The sequence below is a fragment of the Periophthalmus magnuspinnatus genome, chromosome 12 (genome assembly GCF_009829125.3).
Source record: "Periophthalmus magnuspinnatus isolate fPerMag1 chromosome 12, fPerMag1.2.pri, whole genome shotgun sequence".
Taxonomy (NCBI): domain Eukaryota; kingdom Metazoa; phylum Chordata; class Actinopteri; order Gobiiformes; family Gobiidae; genus Periophthalmus; species Periophthalmus magnuspinnatus.
In genome coordinates, this window is record NC_047137.1 from 344243 (window position 1) to 363746 (window position 19504).

The 19504-nt window shown below is 44.5% G+C and overlaps 1 protein-coding gene across 5 annotated transcripts in view; it reads right to left on the reverse strand.

Annotated features, from left to right (window-relative positions):
* The window catches only part of nav3 (neuron navigator 3), a 460146-nt gene that overhangs the window by 263862 nt on the left and 176780 nt on the right, over positions 1 to 19504 (reverse strand). For all 5 annotated transcript variants that reach the window (XM_055225660.1, XM_055225659.1, XM_055225658.1 and 2 more), the window contains exon 5: positions 12487 to 12664. In XM_055225660.1, the coding sequence (XP_055081635.1) occupies positions 12487 to 12664 (178 nt within the window). The remainder of the gene's footprint in view (positions 1 to 12486; positions 12665 to 19504) is intronic.

Consider the following 19504-nt stretch of genomic DNA (forward strand, 5'->3'; position numbering starts at 1 on the left):
TCACCTATGGCAAACAGGTCCTGGGAGACGGGTCTGACTAAGAGCAGTTCAGAAGCCCTACATGAGGAGAGAGACAGCAAGGCCAGTTATGTCGCCCGGAGTGGCGTTACCGGGGCCCCACCCTGGAGCCAGGCCTGGGGTTGGTGCTCGGCGGCAAGTGCCTGGTGGCCGGGCTTTTCCCCACGGGGCCCGGTCGGGCCCAGCCTGAAGGAACAATGTGGGACCGTCCTCCCATGGACCCACCACCTGCTGGAGGAGCCATGAGGGGTGGGTGCAAAGAGATCCGGGCGGCAGTCGAAGGCGGGGACCTCGACGACCGGATCTCCGGACATGGAGACTAGCTCTGGGGACATGGAATGTCACCTCGCTGGGGGGGAAGGAGCCTGAGCTTGTGCGGGAGGTTGAGCGTTACCGGCTAGATATAGTCGGCCTCACCTCCACGCACAGCTTGGGCTCTGGAACCCAACTCCTTGAGAGGGGTTGCGCTGCCGCGGGGAGCGGCAGCGAGCTGGTGTGGGCTTGCTCATTGCCCCACAGCTCAGTCGCCACATGTTGGACTTCACCCCGGTGAACGAGAGGGTCGCGTCCCTGCGCCTTCGGGTCGGGGGCAAGGTCTCTCACTGTTGTGTCGGCCTACGGGCCAAACAGCAGTGCAGAGTACCCGGCCTTCTTGGAGTCCCTGGTAGGGGTACTAGACAGTGCACCGACCGGGGATGCCGTTGTTCTCCTGGGGGACTTCAATGCCCATGTGGGTAATGACAGTGACACTTGGAGGGGCGTGATTGGGAGGAATGGCCTCCCCGAATGAACCCGAGTGGTGTTTTGTTATTGGACTTCTGTGCTAGTCACAGTTTGTCCATAACAATCACCATGTTCGAGCACAAGGGTGTCCATCGGTGCACGTGGTACCAGGACACTCTAGGTCGAAGGTCGATGATCGACTTTGTTGTCGTGTCATCTGATCTCCGGCCGCGTGTCTTGGACACTCGGGTGAAGAGAGGGGCTGAGCTGTCAACTGATCACCACCTGGTGGTTAGTTGGATCCGCTGGCGGAGGAGGAAGCCGGACAGACCTGGCAGGCCCAAGCGCATCGTGAGGGTCTGCTGGGTACGTGTGGCGGAACCCTCTGTCAGAGGGGTCTTCAACTCACACCTCCGGGAGAGCTTCTCCCTGATCCCGGGGGAGGCTGGGGACATGGACTCTGAGTGGGCCATGTTCTCCACCTCTATTGTCGATGCAGCTGCTCGTAGTTGTGGTCGTAAGGTCTGCGGTGCTTGTGGTGGCAGCAATCCCCGAACCCGGTGGTGGACACCAGAAGTAAGGGATGCCGTCAAGCTGAAGAAGGAGTCCTATCGAGCCTTGTTGGCTTGTGGGACTCCTGAGGCAGCTGATGAGTACCGGCGGGCCAAGTGTGTCGCGGCTCGGGCAGTCACAGAGGCAAAAACTTGGGGTTGGGAGGAGTTCGGGGAGGCTATGGAGGAGGACTATCGGACGGCCTCAAAGAAATTCTGGCAAACCGTCCGACGCCTCGGGAGGGGGAAGCAGTGCTTCACCAACACTGTTTACAGTGTGGGTGGAGAACTGCTGACCTCAACTGGGGATGTTGTCGGGCGGTAGAAGGAATACTTTGAGGATCTCCTCAATCCCACTGTCACGTCTTCCGAGGAGGAAGCAGAAACTGGGGACCCGGAGGCGGACTCGTCCACCACCCTGGCTGAAGTCACCGAGATGGTTGGCAAGCTCCTTGGTGGCAAGGCTCAGGGGGTGGACGAGATCCGTCCTGAGTACCTCAAGTCTCTGGATGTTGTTGGGCTGTCTTGGCTGACACGTCTCTGCAACATCGCGTGGCGGTCGGGGACAGTACCTGTGGAATGGCAGACCGGGGTGGTGGTCCCTCTGCATAAGAAGGGGGACTGGAGGGAGCCTTCCCGGTAAGGTCTATTCCAGGGTACTGGAGAGGAGAATCCGACCGATAGTCAAACCTCAGATTCAGGAGGAGCAGTGTGGTTTTCGTCCTGGTCGCGGAACACTGGACCAGCTCTATACTCTCCATCGGGTCCTTGAGGGTTCATGAGAGTTTGCCCAACTAGTCCACATGTGTTTTGTGGATCTGGAGAAGGCATTCGACCGTGTCCCTCGTGGTGTCCTTTGGGGGGTGCTCTGGGAGTATGGGGTCCGGGGCTCTTTGCTAAGGGCTGTCCAGTCCCTGTATGACTGGAGCAGGAATGTATTCGCATTGCCGGCAGTAAGTCAGACCTGTTCCCGGTGCATGTTGGACTCCACCAGGGCTGCCCTTTGTCACCGGTTCGGTTCATTGTATTTATGGACAGAATTTCTAGGCACAGCCAGGGGCCGGAGGGGGTCTGGTTTGGGAACCACAGGACTTCATCTTTGCTGTTTGCAGATTATGTTGTCCTGATGGCTTCTTCCTAGTGCCAGGACCTGCAGCTGGCACTAGGGCGGTTTGCAGCCGAGTGTGAAGCGGCTGGGGTGAGAATCAGCTCCTCCAAATCCGAGGCCATGGTTCTCGACCGGAAAAAGGTGGTTTGCCCTCTCTGGGTGGGTGGTGAGTCTCTGCCTCAAATGGAGGAGTTCAAGTCTCGGGGTCTTGTTCACGAGTGAGGGAAGGATGGAGCGTGAGATTGACAGGCGGATCAGTACAGTGTCTGCAGTGATGCGGTTGTTGTATCGGTTCGTTGTGGTGAAGAATTTACCGGTCAATCTACATTCCTACCCTCACCTATGGTCATGAGCTCTGGGTAATGACCGAAAGGACAAGGTCGCGGATACAAGCAGCTGAAATGGGTTTCCTCCATAGGGTGGCCGGGCGCACCCTTAGGGATAGGGTGAGGAGCTCAGTCACACGGGAGGAGCTCGGAGTAGAGCCATTGCTCCTACACGTTGAGAGGAACCAGTTGAGGTGGCTCGGGCATCTGCTCAGGATGCCTCCTGGACACCTCCCTAGAGAGGTGTTCTGGGCATGTCCCACCGGGAGGAGGCCCCGGGGAAGACCCAGGACACGCTGGAGGGACTATGTCTCTCGGCTGGCCTGGGAACACCTTGGGGTCCCACCGGAGGAGCTGGTGGACGTGTCCGGGGTGAGGGAAGTCTGGAGTCCCTGCTTTAGACTGCTGCCCGCGACCCGGCCCTGGATAAGTGGAAGAAAATGGATGGATGGATGGAAATTATCCAAATGACTCTACTGAATGTGTTTGGAGTTTAAAAACACAACAGAGCACTTCCTGTATTACCACATGACATCACAAGATGGAACAGGGTGTTTTCTGTTTGAGAGAAGAAGGATTTATGTATTAAGCGTTTGAATGAAACAAAAAATAAATAAAACAACGCCAGGTATGTTTGTGATAAGGAAACAACATTATAACATAGAGATTAAAAAAATAGTGTAATATCAACCCTTTAATAATGCCACTATCCTTGTTATAAAATGCCATTTGTGTGATTTTTAAATTTGTCAAAGATTATCTCAGTAATAGATCATCACAGTTATTCAGATAAATCATTGCATCTCTACTTTCCACCATTGCATATCATGTTCCATGCTAACACAACACAACATGCTAATTCACCAGTTCATATCGGCAAGTGCTACTCCATTTCCAATACAAATTCTACTACTACTACTAATACTAGCAGTGTAGACTCCACCAGTGACTATTACCTTCTACTCTCTCTCAACCCCTTCCACTCCTTCACCCATACCTCCGTGACGTATGAGCCCACGCAGGGCTCCTAGCTGGGATCCTAGCTGGGATCCTGCTCTCCCTTTTGGTAGCTTTTCCACTGGGTCCTGCACTCTGCCTGTCTCTGGGTACTGCGGTGGGCAGTTGGGACAGGAACTGGGGGTCACTTTGTTCAGCTTGGGGCATGTTCAAAGCCTGGAGTTCCCCGTTAGCTGGCTCCTCTCTGTCTCTGTGTAGTGTTCAGAGGGGATTTCCCCATTAAAACCCTCAAGCACACACACACGCACGGAGTCTGCGGCAGGACTGTCCTAAGCAGAGGGTGAGCAGGTGCTGGCTATAGAAAGACCCACAGTACTGCTTTACATGGGCAAATGTGGGACTGAAGGGGCAGCAGGAGACAATCTGGGCTAGTTTTTAGACTAAATTAAACTGATATAATGTAGGGCATATTGCTATTCGTTTTGCAAGCTATTAAAAAGGATTCTGTTTACTGTGCACATTGTAAACAACTGCAGGAGAATTAATGGAGACAAAAATATAAGCTGATAAACTGTATTTCTGTATCTGTATTTCAGAACATATTTGTAGAGGTCTAAATTACAGACACAAGACATGACATGATTTCTCTCAGCAGAGGCCATTCTGATTGCAATATGTTGTGCAGCTGTAAAAGGTACTAAAATAGAGATCAAAATTAGATACTCATTTAAGCAGGTTTATCAGTACGGGAACAATACATTTATATACAAAATCAAACTATTTTAGATTGTTCTTGAGCTATATCAGAGCAAGTAGTAGTAGTGTGTAATTCCTCAGTCGTCCAGGTCTGATCCATAGTAACAGCCAAAGTTAAATCTGTCAACTGGACAAAACGTTATAGGAGTGAAGATGTTTCATTGCTCATCCCAGCTGCTTCTTCAGATGGTCAGATTGCTGGTGGACACTGCCTTATATCTATCTGAAGAGAGGAGCTCAGAGGTGAGTGGAGCCTGCAGCAGTGAGCTCACTGGAAAATCAGACTTGTAAAGACTCATGAATACATTTAATCACTCTGAAGTGACTTTAAACTTTAAAGCAGGTGAACTGGGATCTGAGCATTAGATAAATAAATTCAAAATTCCAAACTAAAGAGCATGAGTAAAGTCAACTTATACTGTCAGAAGAAAGCACAAGGAAAAGGTGCATTGTGCAACTTCTCTTGTGTCGCCGGCCTGTATCAATGGAGGCACATTCTTTCCCGTAGATATTGTAGCCACCTAATCCAAGTGAAATGAAATGGTTGGGTTCAGTCCGACTAAGTAGTTAAAGGTGCACTGTATAATATTTCTGGAGGGGAATCTGCCACCTTTTTGTCTCCATGGAGATGTTATTGTTTTGAGAGAGAGATCAGGTTTAGATCAGAAAGATGGATGCCCCAGCAGACGTGAGGAGAGAGGGAGAGAGAGAGGGACAGGGAGAACGGACTTAAGAAAACTTAACCAATGCTTAAGTAGAAGAACTGCCAGTCAACTAGTGAAAAATAAAGTCTGTCAATTGGGAAAAAAACCCAAAAAAACAGTTGTAGGTGTAAAGACGTTTCACTGCTCATTCAAGCCGCTTCTTCAGTTCTGGTCAGATTAATGGTGGACACTGCCTTATATGTCTGTTTATAATTTATGTTTGTAGGCTAGATCTGTGCTACCCTAAGTGTGCACAGTGCACACCTAGTGTAGCACAATAGACCTAGCCTACAAACAGAAACTGTAAACAATAGGTGTTTTAAGTTTCAGTGTAGTTAGCTCCTCCTTTCAGATAAATATAATGCAGTGTCCACCAGAAATCTGAAGAGGAAGAAACTTGGATGAGCAGCAAAATGTTCACCCCAATAACTTTCAGTCCAGGTGACAGATTTTATGTTTCTTTGCTCTGAATGCATAAGGTAAGTGAGGAATAACTTTGGAACTTTGAATTTATTTATCTAAATAGAAACAGTTGGCACCAATGTTCCCTAAAGTTTTTCACGAGTCTGAGCAAACACACAAACTCCCTGAGCGGTCCCATGGACCACTGTGAGTGACATCAGACATGTGCACTGTGGTCATGCTGCATCGCATCCATCCAAAATGAATGGTTTATTAAAAGAATCAAATTACCACATTTACATTTCTGTTATAAGACTTTTAATTAAGTGCTTTAGCCACTTATACAATGAAAATGACAAAAATCTTGCTCATGACCTGTGTAGTATGTTAATGCTATTGGAAGTATACATATTTAATTTTAACTATGGCAAAACATGAGCTTCCAACCAAACCAAGCCAACTGTAAACTCCAGTGTTGAAACACACTTAACATTTTTATGACAAAGCTCTGACTTGTATTATGACTATAAGCCATTGTGTGTCGCGTACTTTGTTTCTTTTGTCCGTTTCGTCATGTTTAAAATGCAAAACTACTACAAAACAGTGCGTAAAATTACCCAATTACGCGCCCGTAATTTTACTCGCGGATCTTTGCCCGAGGGCGGGCCGTCGGAACGTTAAGGGGTTAAACAGCACTTAGAATCATTAGTGAGTTTTTGGCCGTGTCCCAATTCGCCAAATGCACCCTTTGAAGGCTCCCTTCAAAGTACTCTTTAAAGTGTAGTTTGAAGGTTCCGATCAAGAATCTGCCCTCCTCAGTGTAGCCGCCATCTTGCTGAAGTGGGACAGGCCCACACCATGGACCGCACTTCCACCGCTGTCCTTGAGCGTACGATACGTACATTATGTACGTTTTTTTAAATGATTTATTATTTAACAGAAGAAAAGTCAAGATGTCGTCGTCACAGCCGTTTCTTTCTGTTTAGATTGAATATCAATAGGCAAACGTTCGAGGTGATTTTTTACTCAATTGTAGCTACTTCATAACTTAAACAAAATATACCTTGTGAAAACGTAATAACAGAGACAGAGGTAACAATATCATTTCAACATTCATAGTCTATAAACCAGAGAACACTGATTAGTGGTACATATAGTGGGATATTGCAGTTTAATGGTTCGGTATTTTGGCCAGTGGCTACACCACTTTAATAACAGTAGAAGGGTTTCCCTTCTATGCCGTGCCAGTTCTTTTCATCTGATTATTATAAGGTATTTTCTAGCAGTGCAGCGCTACATCAAGCTTGTGTCTTGATTTACTAACACGAAAGTAAATGACACGTGCCCACGAGGGGCGCAGACGTATGGAATGTACTGGAACACATGAAGATTTTGTGCACGTCTCAGGACTCTCTCCTGTCCTTTCCTGAGAGTCCGTTGCTTCATTGTTCACATTACCTGTGTGCAACTCATTAAACCCTTCTGACTTTATGTTTCAGTCTCTTGGTCTTTGACACTTACAATAGAAACGAACATTCTTACATTATTCTTATTGCAGTAATAATTTTTAATGATAATAATGTCTTATTATTGTCTAGCAATAACTCCACATTCCTTTATTCCATGTAACTCCTTTTTAATCATCAAACACACTGTACAGATCTTTATTCAGGTTTAACAGTTTCATGTCACACTGTTGTAGATGAGGTAAACCAGTACGAACATTTGAACGTGTATTGCGCAAGGACTCCATTTTCTTCTCTTTTTTGCGTAGCCGCGGTGCATGATGGGATATAGAAGTGCGTGAAGTGTGCATGGATGCACGCTTCGGTTACGTCCGATTTCCATGGAAACAGTGCAAAGAGAAGGGCAGGTTTGTCGGCCGCATTCAGTTGCGTTGAAATGGGACAGCCCTTGTCGTGCCGGAAGTTACGTAACTGCCCTTCGATGCACACTTCCAATGGTGATTTTAAGGCCAGTTTGGTGAATTGGGACACGGCCATCGGCTAAAACACTGATAGCGGCACATGAGGACGCCTGTCAATGACGTTGATAAGCTGCGCAGATACGTATGTGAATCACATAATTGGCTGGAGCAGCTCGTCCCCGGTCACACTCACTGACTCACATTGAAAAATAGTGCAGAATGAATTGTTGTGTGTTTATATTATTTTCAACTCCGGTTTGATTTTTTTGTGCGCAGTACAGATTTTCTGTGCGCGGAGACCGTGTCAGCAGTGTGCAATTGCGCATGCGCGCAGCTTAGAGGGTACAGTGGTTGGCACGAATCAGTGAAGAGGCGATCCCGGACTTTAAATTTTAAGCTATAAAACTCCTGGAATTAAATAAAAGCTACATATAGTTGTTTAATGCCATACTGTGTAACGCTGGAACAGTCTAAGAGAAGAAATCATAGCTCTAACGTCTATAGAGTTGTTAAGAGATGATGTCATTTCTGGGTTCGACTAGAAACTTTTCTATGGGTACGTCTCTTTCCTCAGTTCTTCTTCCTTGGTTCCTCTCCTCGATCCTCATTTTACAGCAGTCAATCAAATGCACCATCTTAAGTGCGTGCCAAATATCCAAGATGACAAGAAAGGAAACAGCAAAGGAGAAATGAGCGAGGGTTCAGGAGACACACATCAAATAAAATAATGCAACTGTATTTGTCTCACACATAGACTGTATAGTCAAGGGTCTAAGGAGGAGGTTGTATTATTGAACTACACAAGTACAGGGGCGGCAGCAACAGGTGCTTGACATGTAGCAAAATCTTTAACTTTACAATAAAACTCACCCTTCCCTTGCCTCTCCCCTCTGGCCCTCCTTCCTCTGGTCCTCTCTCCTTTGCTCCTCCTTCCTCTGCTCCTGTCCCCTCTGCTCCTCTTTCCTCTGCTCCTCTTTCTACTGCTTCTCTCTCCTCTGGTTCTCTCCCTTCTGCTCTTCGTTCCTCTGCTCCTCTTTCTGCTGCTCCTCCTTCCTCTGGCCCCCTGTCCTCTCCCCTCTGCTCCTCTCGCCTCTGGTCCTGCTTCCTCTGGTCCTCTGCCCTCTGCCCCTCCTTCCTCTGCTCCTCTTCCCTTTGCTCCTCTTTCCTCTGCTCCTCTCCCTTCTGCTTCTCAGCTCCTCTGTCCTCTGCTCCCCTGTCCTCTTCCCTTTGCTCCTCTTTCCTCTATCTCCTTTACTCCCTTCCCCTTTGCTCCTTTCCCCTCTGTTCTTTTCCCCTCTGATTCTCTCTCCTCTGCTTCTCTCTCCTCTGCTCCTCTTTTCTCTGCTCCTCTCTCCTCTGCTCCCTGTCCTCTCCCCTCTCCTCCTCTCTCCTCCGCTCCTGTTTTCTCCCCTCTGCTCCTCTTTCCTCTGCTCCTCTTTCTACTGCTTCTCTCTCCTCTGGTTCTCTCCCTTCTGCTCTTCGTTCCTCTGCTCCTCTTTCTGCTGCTCCTCCTTCCTCTGGCCCCCTGTCCTCTCCCCTCTGCTCCTCTCGCCTCTGGTCCTGCTTCCTCTGGTCCTCCTTCATCTGGTCCTCTGCCCTCTGCCCCTCCTTCCTCTGCTCCTCTTCCCTTTGCTCCTCTTTCCTCTGCTCCTCTCCCTTCTGCTTCTCAGCTCCTCTGTCCTCTGCTCCCCTGTCCTCTTCCCTTTGCTCCTCTTTCCTCTATCTCCTTTAGTCCCTTCCCCTTTGCTCCTTTCCCCTCTGTTCTTTTCCCCTCTGATTCTCTCTCCTCTGCTTCTCTCTCCTCTGCTCCTCTTTTCTCTGCTCCTCTCTCTTCTGCTCCCTGTCCTCTCCCCTCTCCTCCTCTCTCCTCCGCTCCTGTTTTCTCCCCTCTGCTCCTCTGTCCTCTGCTCCCCTTTTCTCTCCCCTCTGCTCCTCTCCCCTCTGTTCCTCTATCCTCTGTTCCTCTACCCTCTGTTCCTCTACCCTCTGCTCTCCTGTTTTTCCCCTCTGCTCCTCTCCCCTCTGATCCTTTCTCCTCTGCCCCTCTTCCCTCTGCTTCTCTCCTCCTCTTTCCACTGCTCCTCTCTCCTCTGCTCCCCTGTCCTATTCTCTCTGCTCCTCTAACCAGTTCTTTTCCTCTCTGTTCATCTTTCCTCTGCTCCTCTAAATGTAGGTCAACGCTATATCAGAATGAAATCAGTGACCACATATAGCACCACATATAGCACCACATATAGCAACATAACATCACCAAACATCCCATCAAAACCACTTTAAAGCCTCCAGTATCTCTGTCACTGGCACTTTCTCTCGCCATATGTCTGAACTGCTCCACCTGTTGTTGGGAGAAGTCTGCACAGCTGCGGCCATTCATTTTAAAGGGCCTATACCCAAACATACAAGCTAATGCTAAGTGATATCCTGTAATCGCTGCTCCCACTGCACTGCAAAAACTGCCGCACAGTTAAATTGTTCAAATGCCTTGAATTCAGAATTAATTTGAGCTGTTTGGAAGCATTTTGAAGTATTGTATGAACATATAATGCATTTACACTCAATGCATTACATGTTCATATAACATTTACATGAAAAAACATCATGACATCATGTCATGATGTTTTTTCATAGAGTCAACATTTCATTTTTTGAGTGCACTTGATGGACCTAAAGGTAATATTTCAAAATATTTCTGCATATCTGCATAAACATATTTCTGTGTTTAGATACACAGTTTTAAGGTTAAAAACACTGATCTAATCTTTTTAATCTAATAATCTAATTTCAAGTGTTATTATACTGTTTCCCCAATTATAAGTACAAATATGTGACTTATTGTGCAACAATATATATTTTTGCTTAATTCTGTGTATTTTTAAAGAGGGATTAAGTGTCTTGCTCAAGGACATAAGAAAAGTGTTCATCAGTGGCACCTGGAATCACACTGCCAACCTGTGGGTCTGTGGATCTGACCGCTCTACCAATTGAGCAACTGTCACCCAAGAGATGTTTCTGTCCTGTACAGCTCCTCATCATTTTCACCCGAGTAGTCAAACTCAAGATAGAGGCTACACTTAATTCAAGCATGTTTAACTTATTTATGAATTTAGTTTTCCCTGTAAACTGAAAATATTGCACATGCTGCATTGATTTTGTTTCTTATTTAAAACATAATTAGCTTGATACCAATCAGAAATTTCACAAAAATACAAAATTAAATTTACCCAGGTAAAAATGGTCAAATTATCAAGTCAAAATGTATATTTTTTGCAGTGCAGCAGTAGTGTTGTTCCCAGACAAGACTGGGAATGTGCTCCATGATGGTATGCCAAACCTCCTCAGAAGTGTATCCAAGATCACACATGGATCACACATGGAGCTGGGATAGGAGTTTATACTGGGGGATCGGATGTCAAAGCTACTGTACCCAGCAGGGGGCATCGCTGGGTAGGGAGCATTATGTGCAGTTATTTCTTCTTGTTAAAGTGTCAATATAAAGTTTTGTGGGTATTTTTAGGCAGCAGATCTACCAAAAAAAAAACATTGGCCCATGCTGGAGATTTAAGGCTGATAGCCAATACAGCATTAGCCTGTCACTATGGAGGGTTAAGGTTAAATGCATTGACTGAAACACAATGCTAGCACTTCAGTATAAACATAAATCTGTTCTGTCACATTTTTATGAGACTATAATGCCACATGTGCATCTCTAATCAAAACCATCTCTTTGTCTGCGCCGCATTTTCAATACTGACGAGCCGCCATATTTCACTGCTTCCTGTTTATATTATACAGCTGGACTTTATTAAACAGAAACACAGTAAATCAGTCATTTTGTATTGGAACATGTGGAGGCTAAACCAGACACAGATGAATGAGGGGATAGTTTCTGCTGCCAAGTTAAGATTCACTGTTCAATATGTTGTATTTATAATGGCATATGTGCTGTCATATAGGATACAGTCTGTGGGTTTTATATGAAAAAGTACATGCTTGAAACAAGATGGAATAAATGGAACTAGTGGCTACTAAAACATGTTTAAATTGTTTTGTAAAATATCAGTGTCTTCCTGACCACATGCCTGATCGGTACACATGAGAAAAGAGACTATTATTAGTTTAAAGCCGCTGGGCAAACCACCTTCTGTGTCCATGTTGCATGACTGTAGTGTTGTGTTGTTATATATGCTGGATCTGTGTGTCTTTGGTGTGGTTTATTACCTGGGCAGTGTGCCTTTGACGAAGTATGTTACCTGAATTATAGGTCTTTATCCAGGTCTGCCTGCCAAACCCAGAATGATATATCTCTGTATTTTTTATACAGATTTATATCAGTCTGGTCCCCACAACCTCAAGCAAACATGATTGTGCAATCAGAATTTTTTTTTTGTTGTTGTTTGTTTTTTCTTCCTGTGACACATGTAAAACAAAGGAGCTCATTGGTCACCTATGTGTGTGTGTGTGTGTGTGGGTGTGTGTGTGTGTGTGTCTGTTTGTGTGTGTGTGTGTGGGTGTGTGTGTGTGTGTGTGTGTGTGTATGTATGTATGTTTGTAAATAAAATCAAATTTCTCTCACCTCAGGTTAACCGAGTTTAGAGCTCCGCTCATTGATTCTGCAAAAATCCACAATTTTCAGCCCTGTGATATTTTTTCACATTATTTTTCCGAAACAGACGGACCATCCCTGTCCCTGATTGGCTAATCCATCTATCAGTCAAGCCCATTTGAGAATGGGGACAGATGAACAGAGTCACATCTTTGTGAAAGTACTGAAGAAGTGTGTATTCTGGATCCCAGGCAAGGTTAGTGTTGTATATGGCATGTGAATTGCATCTTGGCGATGTGGTCTTAATGCATGTATTTAGTGCTGTCTAGTACCTGGATTAGATGGTGGATTAGATGAAGTTGTATTGGTGTAGAATATTACCTGAGTTGTATGCCTGGAGTTGGTATTTTACATGGATTTTCTGAAGTCATGGATTACATGGATTACATGGCTGTAGTGTTGATGTCTTACCTGGACTGCATGTCTTGGCTCTTGCCCTGCCCTCCCCCAGAGATCGCACTGGAGGTTGTGTTCTGGCTGAGCTCCACTAGACTCTGGTAGTACTGCTGCTGCTGCTGCTGCTGCTGTTTGTACCGAGACAGGATGAAGAACAGACCCAGGATGCTCTTCAAGTTTCCATTTCGGATCTCTGCAAAAAAAAAAACAGCAACATTTATTTTATTTAAACTGTGTGTGATATTTTGCTCGAAATAGACTTGGTAGCATACACAAAATTCGAGAATATTTTATTTTCCAAAAGAGGGTACACATATGTTGAACCCTATCATCTTTTGATAGTGATGTGGGCCACATATTTCCTTCATTCATCTTCAACTGATAGAAATCAACAATTAAAGCCCCATCACGTGACTTTTTAGTTAAAATAAACAAAAATAAAAACATGTTGTTTCATTTTGGATGTTTTTATTGCCCTTCAAAAAGAGGGCAAAAAAACATGTGTTCTTACTGTGACTGGGCTTTCATAATCTTGGCTCCTCTTGTTTGTCTCTATGGGAATGTTGTTCCTTTGGCTATAATATTCCACAGTATGGCCTTAAAACGTATCTACGTCCATGGAGAATCTGAAGTTCTGAAGTTTGGTTTTAACTTTTTATTTCCATGGATTTATACAGGTGACATGCCACCTCCAGAAAGTCGCATGATGTTTCTTTAAACTTATCTTCCTAGAGACAAGCAGGTGGCAAGGTCAGATCTGTGGAGAGGCCAAATACAGTATAGGAATGCCATACTGAGTAACATTCAATGCAATAACATCTCTGAAGTAGATTAGAGTAAAAAATGTATATAGTTTAGATGTAAGATCAATGATGCATTAGAGTATGTATGGTGACAGTGCTACTGAGCTGGTAACAGTCCTGATCTGGACTCTTTCCAAACTTATACTTCTCAATTAACCTAACTCAAAATGCCAAAAATCAGAGTAATGTCTTCTTTCTCTGCCCAGACAAGTCCATAGCTCATCCGAGGAAGAACTGATCGCCCATTTGTGAAATCCACTTTGGAAATTGTGGCCTGATGAATAGCAACTGCTGAATGGATTTTTCTATGTTTTTATTCTACAAACTGTTCACTCACTGTTTCTGAGAAACTTGAATCTGATAAATGTGTTTTCATTTTGAATGGACACAGGTTGTTTAACTTGGTCTGAGCAACAATAGAGTCATAGGTAAACTGTATCCATAAGAAGAGTATCAAAAAATTTTACTCAAATAAGATTTACTCTGTGAAATATATAGCAATAAAAATATAGCGATAATAATAATGCTTTACTCAAAGTGTTACAATGTAGTTATTATTCATTCACTCTACACTTCGTGGTGGTAAACTACTATTGTAGCTATAGCTGCCCTGGGCCAGACTGAGCGTCAATCTGCACAATAGGCCTCTCTAACCTCCATCAAACACTCACATACACACACAACACCACTTTCACACTACACAGTGTGGGTGAAGTGTCTTGCCTAAGAACAACAAAACTCAGTCTCAACAGAAATCAATATCACCAAGTAAAGATGTAAATGTATGGTGTTCAACTACTCTAATCACAATTTTGCAGGATTTAAACTATTCTGTCTTTGATCCTCTTCATTGAAAAATATGATATTGATTTTTTTTTTCCAATATATTTTTCTTTTCCAAAGCTGCAGGCCCCCACTGGAACATCCAATGTACCTATTGTTATACTATAGAACCATGTGGGAATTAAAAAGAAGTTCATTAAGCCAATATATAAACGTAAGCCTTTGCTTCAGTTGTTTTAATGTGGTTTTTCCTACAGTCCCTGAACCATACACCACCATTTAGTCAAAGTAGAACCCCCAGTGTGAGAATCATTATCCACCACGTGAAGTCACTGTTTTGGGCTTAGCACCTGCAAATCACAAAAGAAGCCACAACTTCCTCCAAACCATTATCACATTACAGATCAGAAAAAATGGCCTAGTCTAAAGGACCCAAGTATCGGCCTTTAAAGGCTAACTGTAGCACACTTCACATGAGGAGTTTTTCCTTGACCTAGGTTTATAGCCTCCAACAAAGTAAAAATGAGAAGAGGGTGATTACAATATAAGCACTAACTGGTCCAGATGAAAGAATATGAGCGTATACAAGGACATCAAACATGCGGCTGGTTTGTGCCCACGCCTGGTAAAAACATTGTATCTTCAGCATGTGGCACAGCAGTGAGGCAGATATAATGTTATGCCTTAAAACACTTCCATGCTAAATATTCCAGTTAGAGCCCTGGCCAAAATATCTTCACTTAGTTTGGATGGGAGTTAAAATTAGTATAGCATGCTGACAGATATAGACACAACATAGAGTAATGAAATCTAACAACAACCTTCAAAGCTCAAAGTAACCCAGTAACCAATACCCTTCCTCTTGACACTTAAGATTCCTGTTGTTAGAGCCAAGAGCTGTTTTTAGAAGAGGAGCAGAGCCAGCCAGTGGGTTTGGTGATTCTTGTATCAGGACCCTGCTATTTCTGCTGCACATGGGACAATGGTATGCGGTTGGTTTTAAGGTTCAAAAGAGGTAAACAGCATCTTGGATAAGTAGTTCTTAAATAACAGCAGTGATATGTAATACAGGACTTGATATAGCAACCCAAAACAGGGGAATAATCCTTAGAGCTACTCCTGTTTAAAGTCCCGGAGATCTGGAGATGGGTACCCCAAAGTTGTCCTAGCTAGATGCAAAGAGGAGTATTACATACGGATCTACAGCGTATTAAAGAGCAACAGTATGAGTAGTCAAAGTATGAGGTCAGATGACGACCTGAATATACTGAATGACCAGGTTATTCTATCAATGGATTTTTTTCTTCCCTGATGGCATATTCCAAGATGACAATGCCAGGATTCATCGGGCTCAAATTTTTCATACACGCATTGGCCACCACGGAGTACGGACCTTAAACCCAGTGAGAATCTTTGCGATGTGCAGGAGAAGGCTTTGCGCACCAGTCAGACTCTACTTTCATCAATGCAGGATCTTGGTGAAAAATTAATGTAACACTGGATGGAAATAAATGAATGCGCACCGTAATCAAAGCTAAAGGCAGTACAACAAAATATTAGAGTGTGCAATCTTTTTTTTTGGTGGCAACTTTTTTTTTGGTCAGGCAGAGTAGATTTAGATCACCATGTTACCTTTTATTGTTTTGAAACAATGTGTTAACTTGTTTTATAAGTTTTTGTTTCGTTTTTGACACCGAGTCTCCATTCCCTTTGCACTCCGAGTTACTCCCCCTTCGAAGAGCTATGACAACACAATCAGCATGCATGGACATGGGAGAGATCTCTAGATTACTCAAGCATCCACGCATGACATCTCAAACCTCTTCAGCCATGTCTTTGATGAGGGAACACCATTATAACATGGTAAAAAGTAATTTTGCACAATACCTCCTTTTTAGGAAATACAGAAAATTTTAAAAACATCACAATGATTATACATTAATAATATGACATGAATTGATTTCTAAATAAAAGCAATGTGACTGTCACATTTTGTACCAGTTTTACCAGTTTTGAAGAAACTGGTAAAACTATTAATTACAGTTTTAACTTGCAACTCAATGCTTTCTATTGGACTTCGGATAAATAGCTGTGGGTGTTGAACCATTAGAAGAAATAATATACTTTGTTTTAACAAATGTGTGAAATCTTTAAATAATTTCTTGAGTTACTGCTGTCAGTGTGGTTTCTGTCACACCATTTAGTCCCTGTTCACAGCTCTCTAATCCACAATGATATCTTAATGACAGACTTTTAAAAGCACAGGCAAAAGTATCTGAGTTTATGTTCCACTAGAGTCAAATGTAATTGTGTGTAATTTGTCAGTGAAGAAATGGAGGTGTGAATGAGGTCTGCAGCTTAAACGGCCCATATGACAGTGTTTTCTGATCTATGTTATTTTGTTGTTTCCTCATCACAAACAAACCTGGAGTTGTATTTTTTTTCACTCACACATGTTTAACACACAAACCCTCCACATTTAGGCTGAATTTTCTCTCTTCTCTCTGAGTTATTCTGTCAAACAGAACTTGTGATAGCATGTGGTAATGTATAAAAGACTCCACTGTGTTTTTAAACTCCACACAACTTTATTAGAATAATTTGGACAATGTCAGCCCTGGAAATGCCAATCTCTACTGAACTAAACATAAAAGGTAGCTGTTTATGTATTTATTTCAGGGACAGTGCATATTAATCAACACTTATATAAATAAGTCAGAATCAGCCAAAGGCCATTTTTCATCTGTAGTCCCTTGACAGCAGATACTGTGCACCTAAAAACAAAAGTAAAAATTACAATACAATAAATACATAGAAAACAGTTGAGAAATATATACACTATTACATAAGATGGCAGACTCACAACAATCATTCAGTTACATACCACTACTCATAAAGAGAGCAAATACATACACACATGACACACAGACACAGGGCAAGATGCCAGCAAGGGGCAGCGACAGCGGATAAAGTCAGTGTTCACAGATCTGGTTTGCAACAAGCCATTGTTTTAACTGTATTTTAAAGGTATGGTAAGTATTAGCTGATCTGATGGTTGTGGGAGTGAGGTTCTAATCCAAGGCAGCATGAACAGAAAAAGCTGTTTGCCCAAAGGAACTTTTCCTGAGGGGGATGATGCAGTCTCCTCGTATTGCTCCTCTAGTTCTACTGTGGATGGTGGTTCTGATGGAGATAAATTGACTGACACAACCACAAATTTAAATATTTTTTTATTTACATTTTATGTGAATAAGTAACACAAAATGGTACATATGTGTGAAGTACAAAGAAAATTAAACACAAAAAAAAAAAATAATAATAATTACAGCTGCAATTACAGCTGCAAGTCCATTGAACAGCTATAGACTGACATGTTTGCCCATTCTTCCTGGCAAAAAGTTCAAGCGCTGTCAGATTTGATGGAGACCATTTGTGAACTTGCAGTTTTCAGATCTTGCCACAGATTCTCAATTGGAATGAGGTCGGGAATTTCACTAGGACATTCTAACACATGAATATCTTTTGCTTTAAACCATTCCATTGTCATTTTGGCTTTATGTTTAGGATCATTGTCCTGCTGGAAGGTGAACCTTCACCCCAGTCACAAGTCTTTTGCAGACTCCAACTGATTTTCTTCCAAGATTGCCCTGTATTTAGCTTTATCCATCTTCCCATCAACTCTGACCAGCTTCCCTGTTCCAGCAGAAGAAAAACACCCCCACAGCATGATGCTGCCACTACCTTGTTTAACTGTGGGGATGGTGTGTTCAGAGTGATGTGCAGGGTTAGTTTTCCTCCACACATAGCATTTTGCTTTAAAGCCAAAAAGTTTGATTTTGGTCTCATCAGACCAAAGCGCCTTCTGCCACATGTTTGCTGTTTCCTCCAAATGACTTCTAGTGAACTGTAATCGAGACTTCTTATGAATGGGTTTTCAACAGTGGCTTTCTTCTTGCCACTCTTCCATAAAGACCAGATAGTGCATGACTAATAGTTAGCCCTGTGAACAGATTCCCCCACCTGAGCTGTGGATCTTTGCAGCTCTTCCAGAGTCACCATGGGCCTCCTGGCTGCATCTCTGATGAGTGCTCTTCTTGTTCGTTCTGTAAGTTTTGGTAGACAGCCTTTTGCTCTGACCTGATTGGTGTGCTCCTTTGACTTCATTTTGTGGTTTGCTCCCCAACACTCTCTTAACAAACTTCTGTGGCCTTCACAGTTCAGCTGCATTTATGCTAAAACAAGATTACACACAGATGGACTCTTTTTAGTCATTAGGTCAACATTCAGTCTTTCCAAAATCATCAGCATCTAAAAGCAATTGGTTGCATTCAAGAAAAAGGGAGCTGAATACTTTTGCACGCTGCGCTTTTAATTTCATCCATCCATTTTCTTCCGCTTATCCGCAGCCGGGTCACGGGGGGCAGCAGTCTAAGCAGGGACTCCCAGACTTCCCTCACCCCAGAAACGTCCTCCAGCTCCTCCGGTGCGACCCCAAGGCATTCCCAGGCCAGCCGAGAGACATATTCCCTCCAGCATGTCCTGGGCCATCCCTGCGGGCTCCTCTCGGTGGGACATGCCCAGAACACTTCCCTAGGGAGGCGTCCAGAAGGCATCCTGAGCAGATGTCCGAGCCACCTCAACTAGCTCCTCTCGACGTGTAGGAGCAGTGGCTCTACTCCAAGCTCCTCCTGTGTGACCGAGCCCCTCACCCTATCTCTAAGGGAGCGCCCGGCCACCCTACAGAAGAAACCCATTTCGGCCACTTATATCCACGATCTCATCCTTTCGGTCATTACCCAGAGCTTGTGACCATAAGTGAGGGTAGGAATGTAGATTGACCTGTAAATCGAGAGCTTTGCCTTTCAACTCAGCTCCTTCACCACAACAGACCATCCCCAGTTTCTGCTTTCTTCCTTGGAAGATGTGACAGTGGGATCAAGGAGATCCTCAAAGTATTCCTTCCACCGCCCGACAACATCCCCAGTCGAGGTCAGCAGCTCTCCACCAGCACTGTAAACAGTGTTAGTGAAGCACTGCTTCCCCCTCCTGAGGCATCAGACGGTTTGCCAGAATCTCTTTGAGGCCATCTGACAGTCCTCCTCCATGGCCTCCCCGAACTCCTCCCAACCTCCTTCTGCCTCAGGAGTCCCACGAGCCAACAGGGCTCGATAGGACTCTTTCTTCAACCTGACGGTATCCCTTACTTCCCGTGTCCACACTGGGTTCGGGTGTTCCCACCGCAACAAGCACCACAGGCCTTACGACCACAGGTACAAGCAGACGCATCGAAAATAGAGGTGGAGAACATGGCCCACTCGGAATCCATGTCCCCAGCCTCCCCCGGGATCAGGGAGAAGCTCTCCTGGAGGTGTGAGTTGAAGACCCCCCCAGACAAAGGGCTCCACCAGACGTTCCCAGCAGACCCTCACAATACGCTTGGGCCTGCC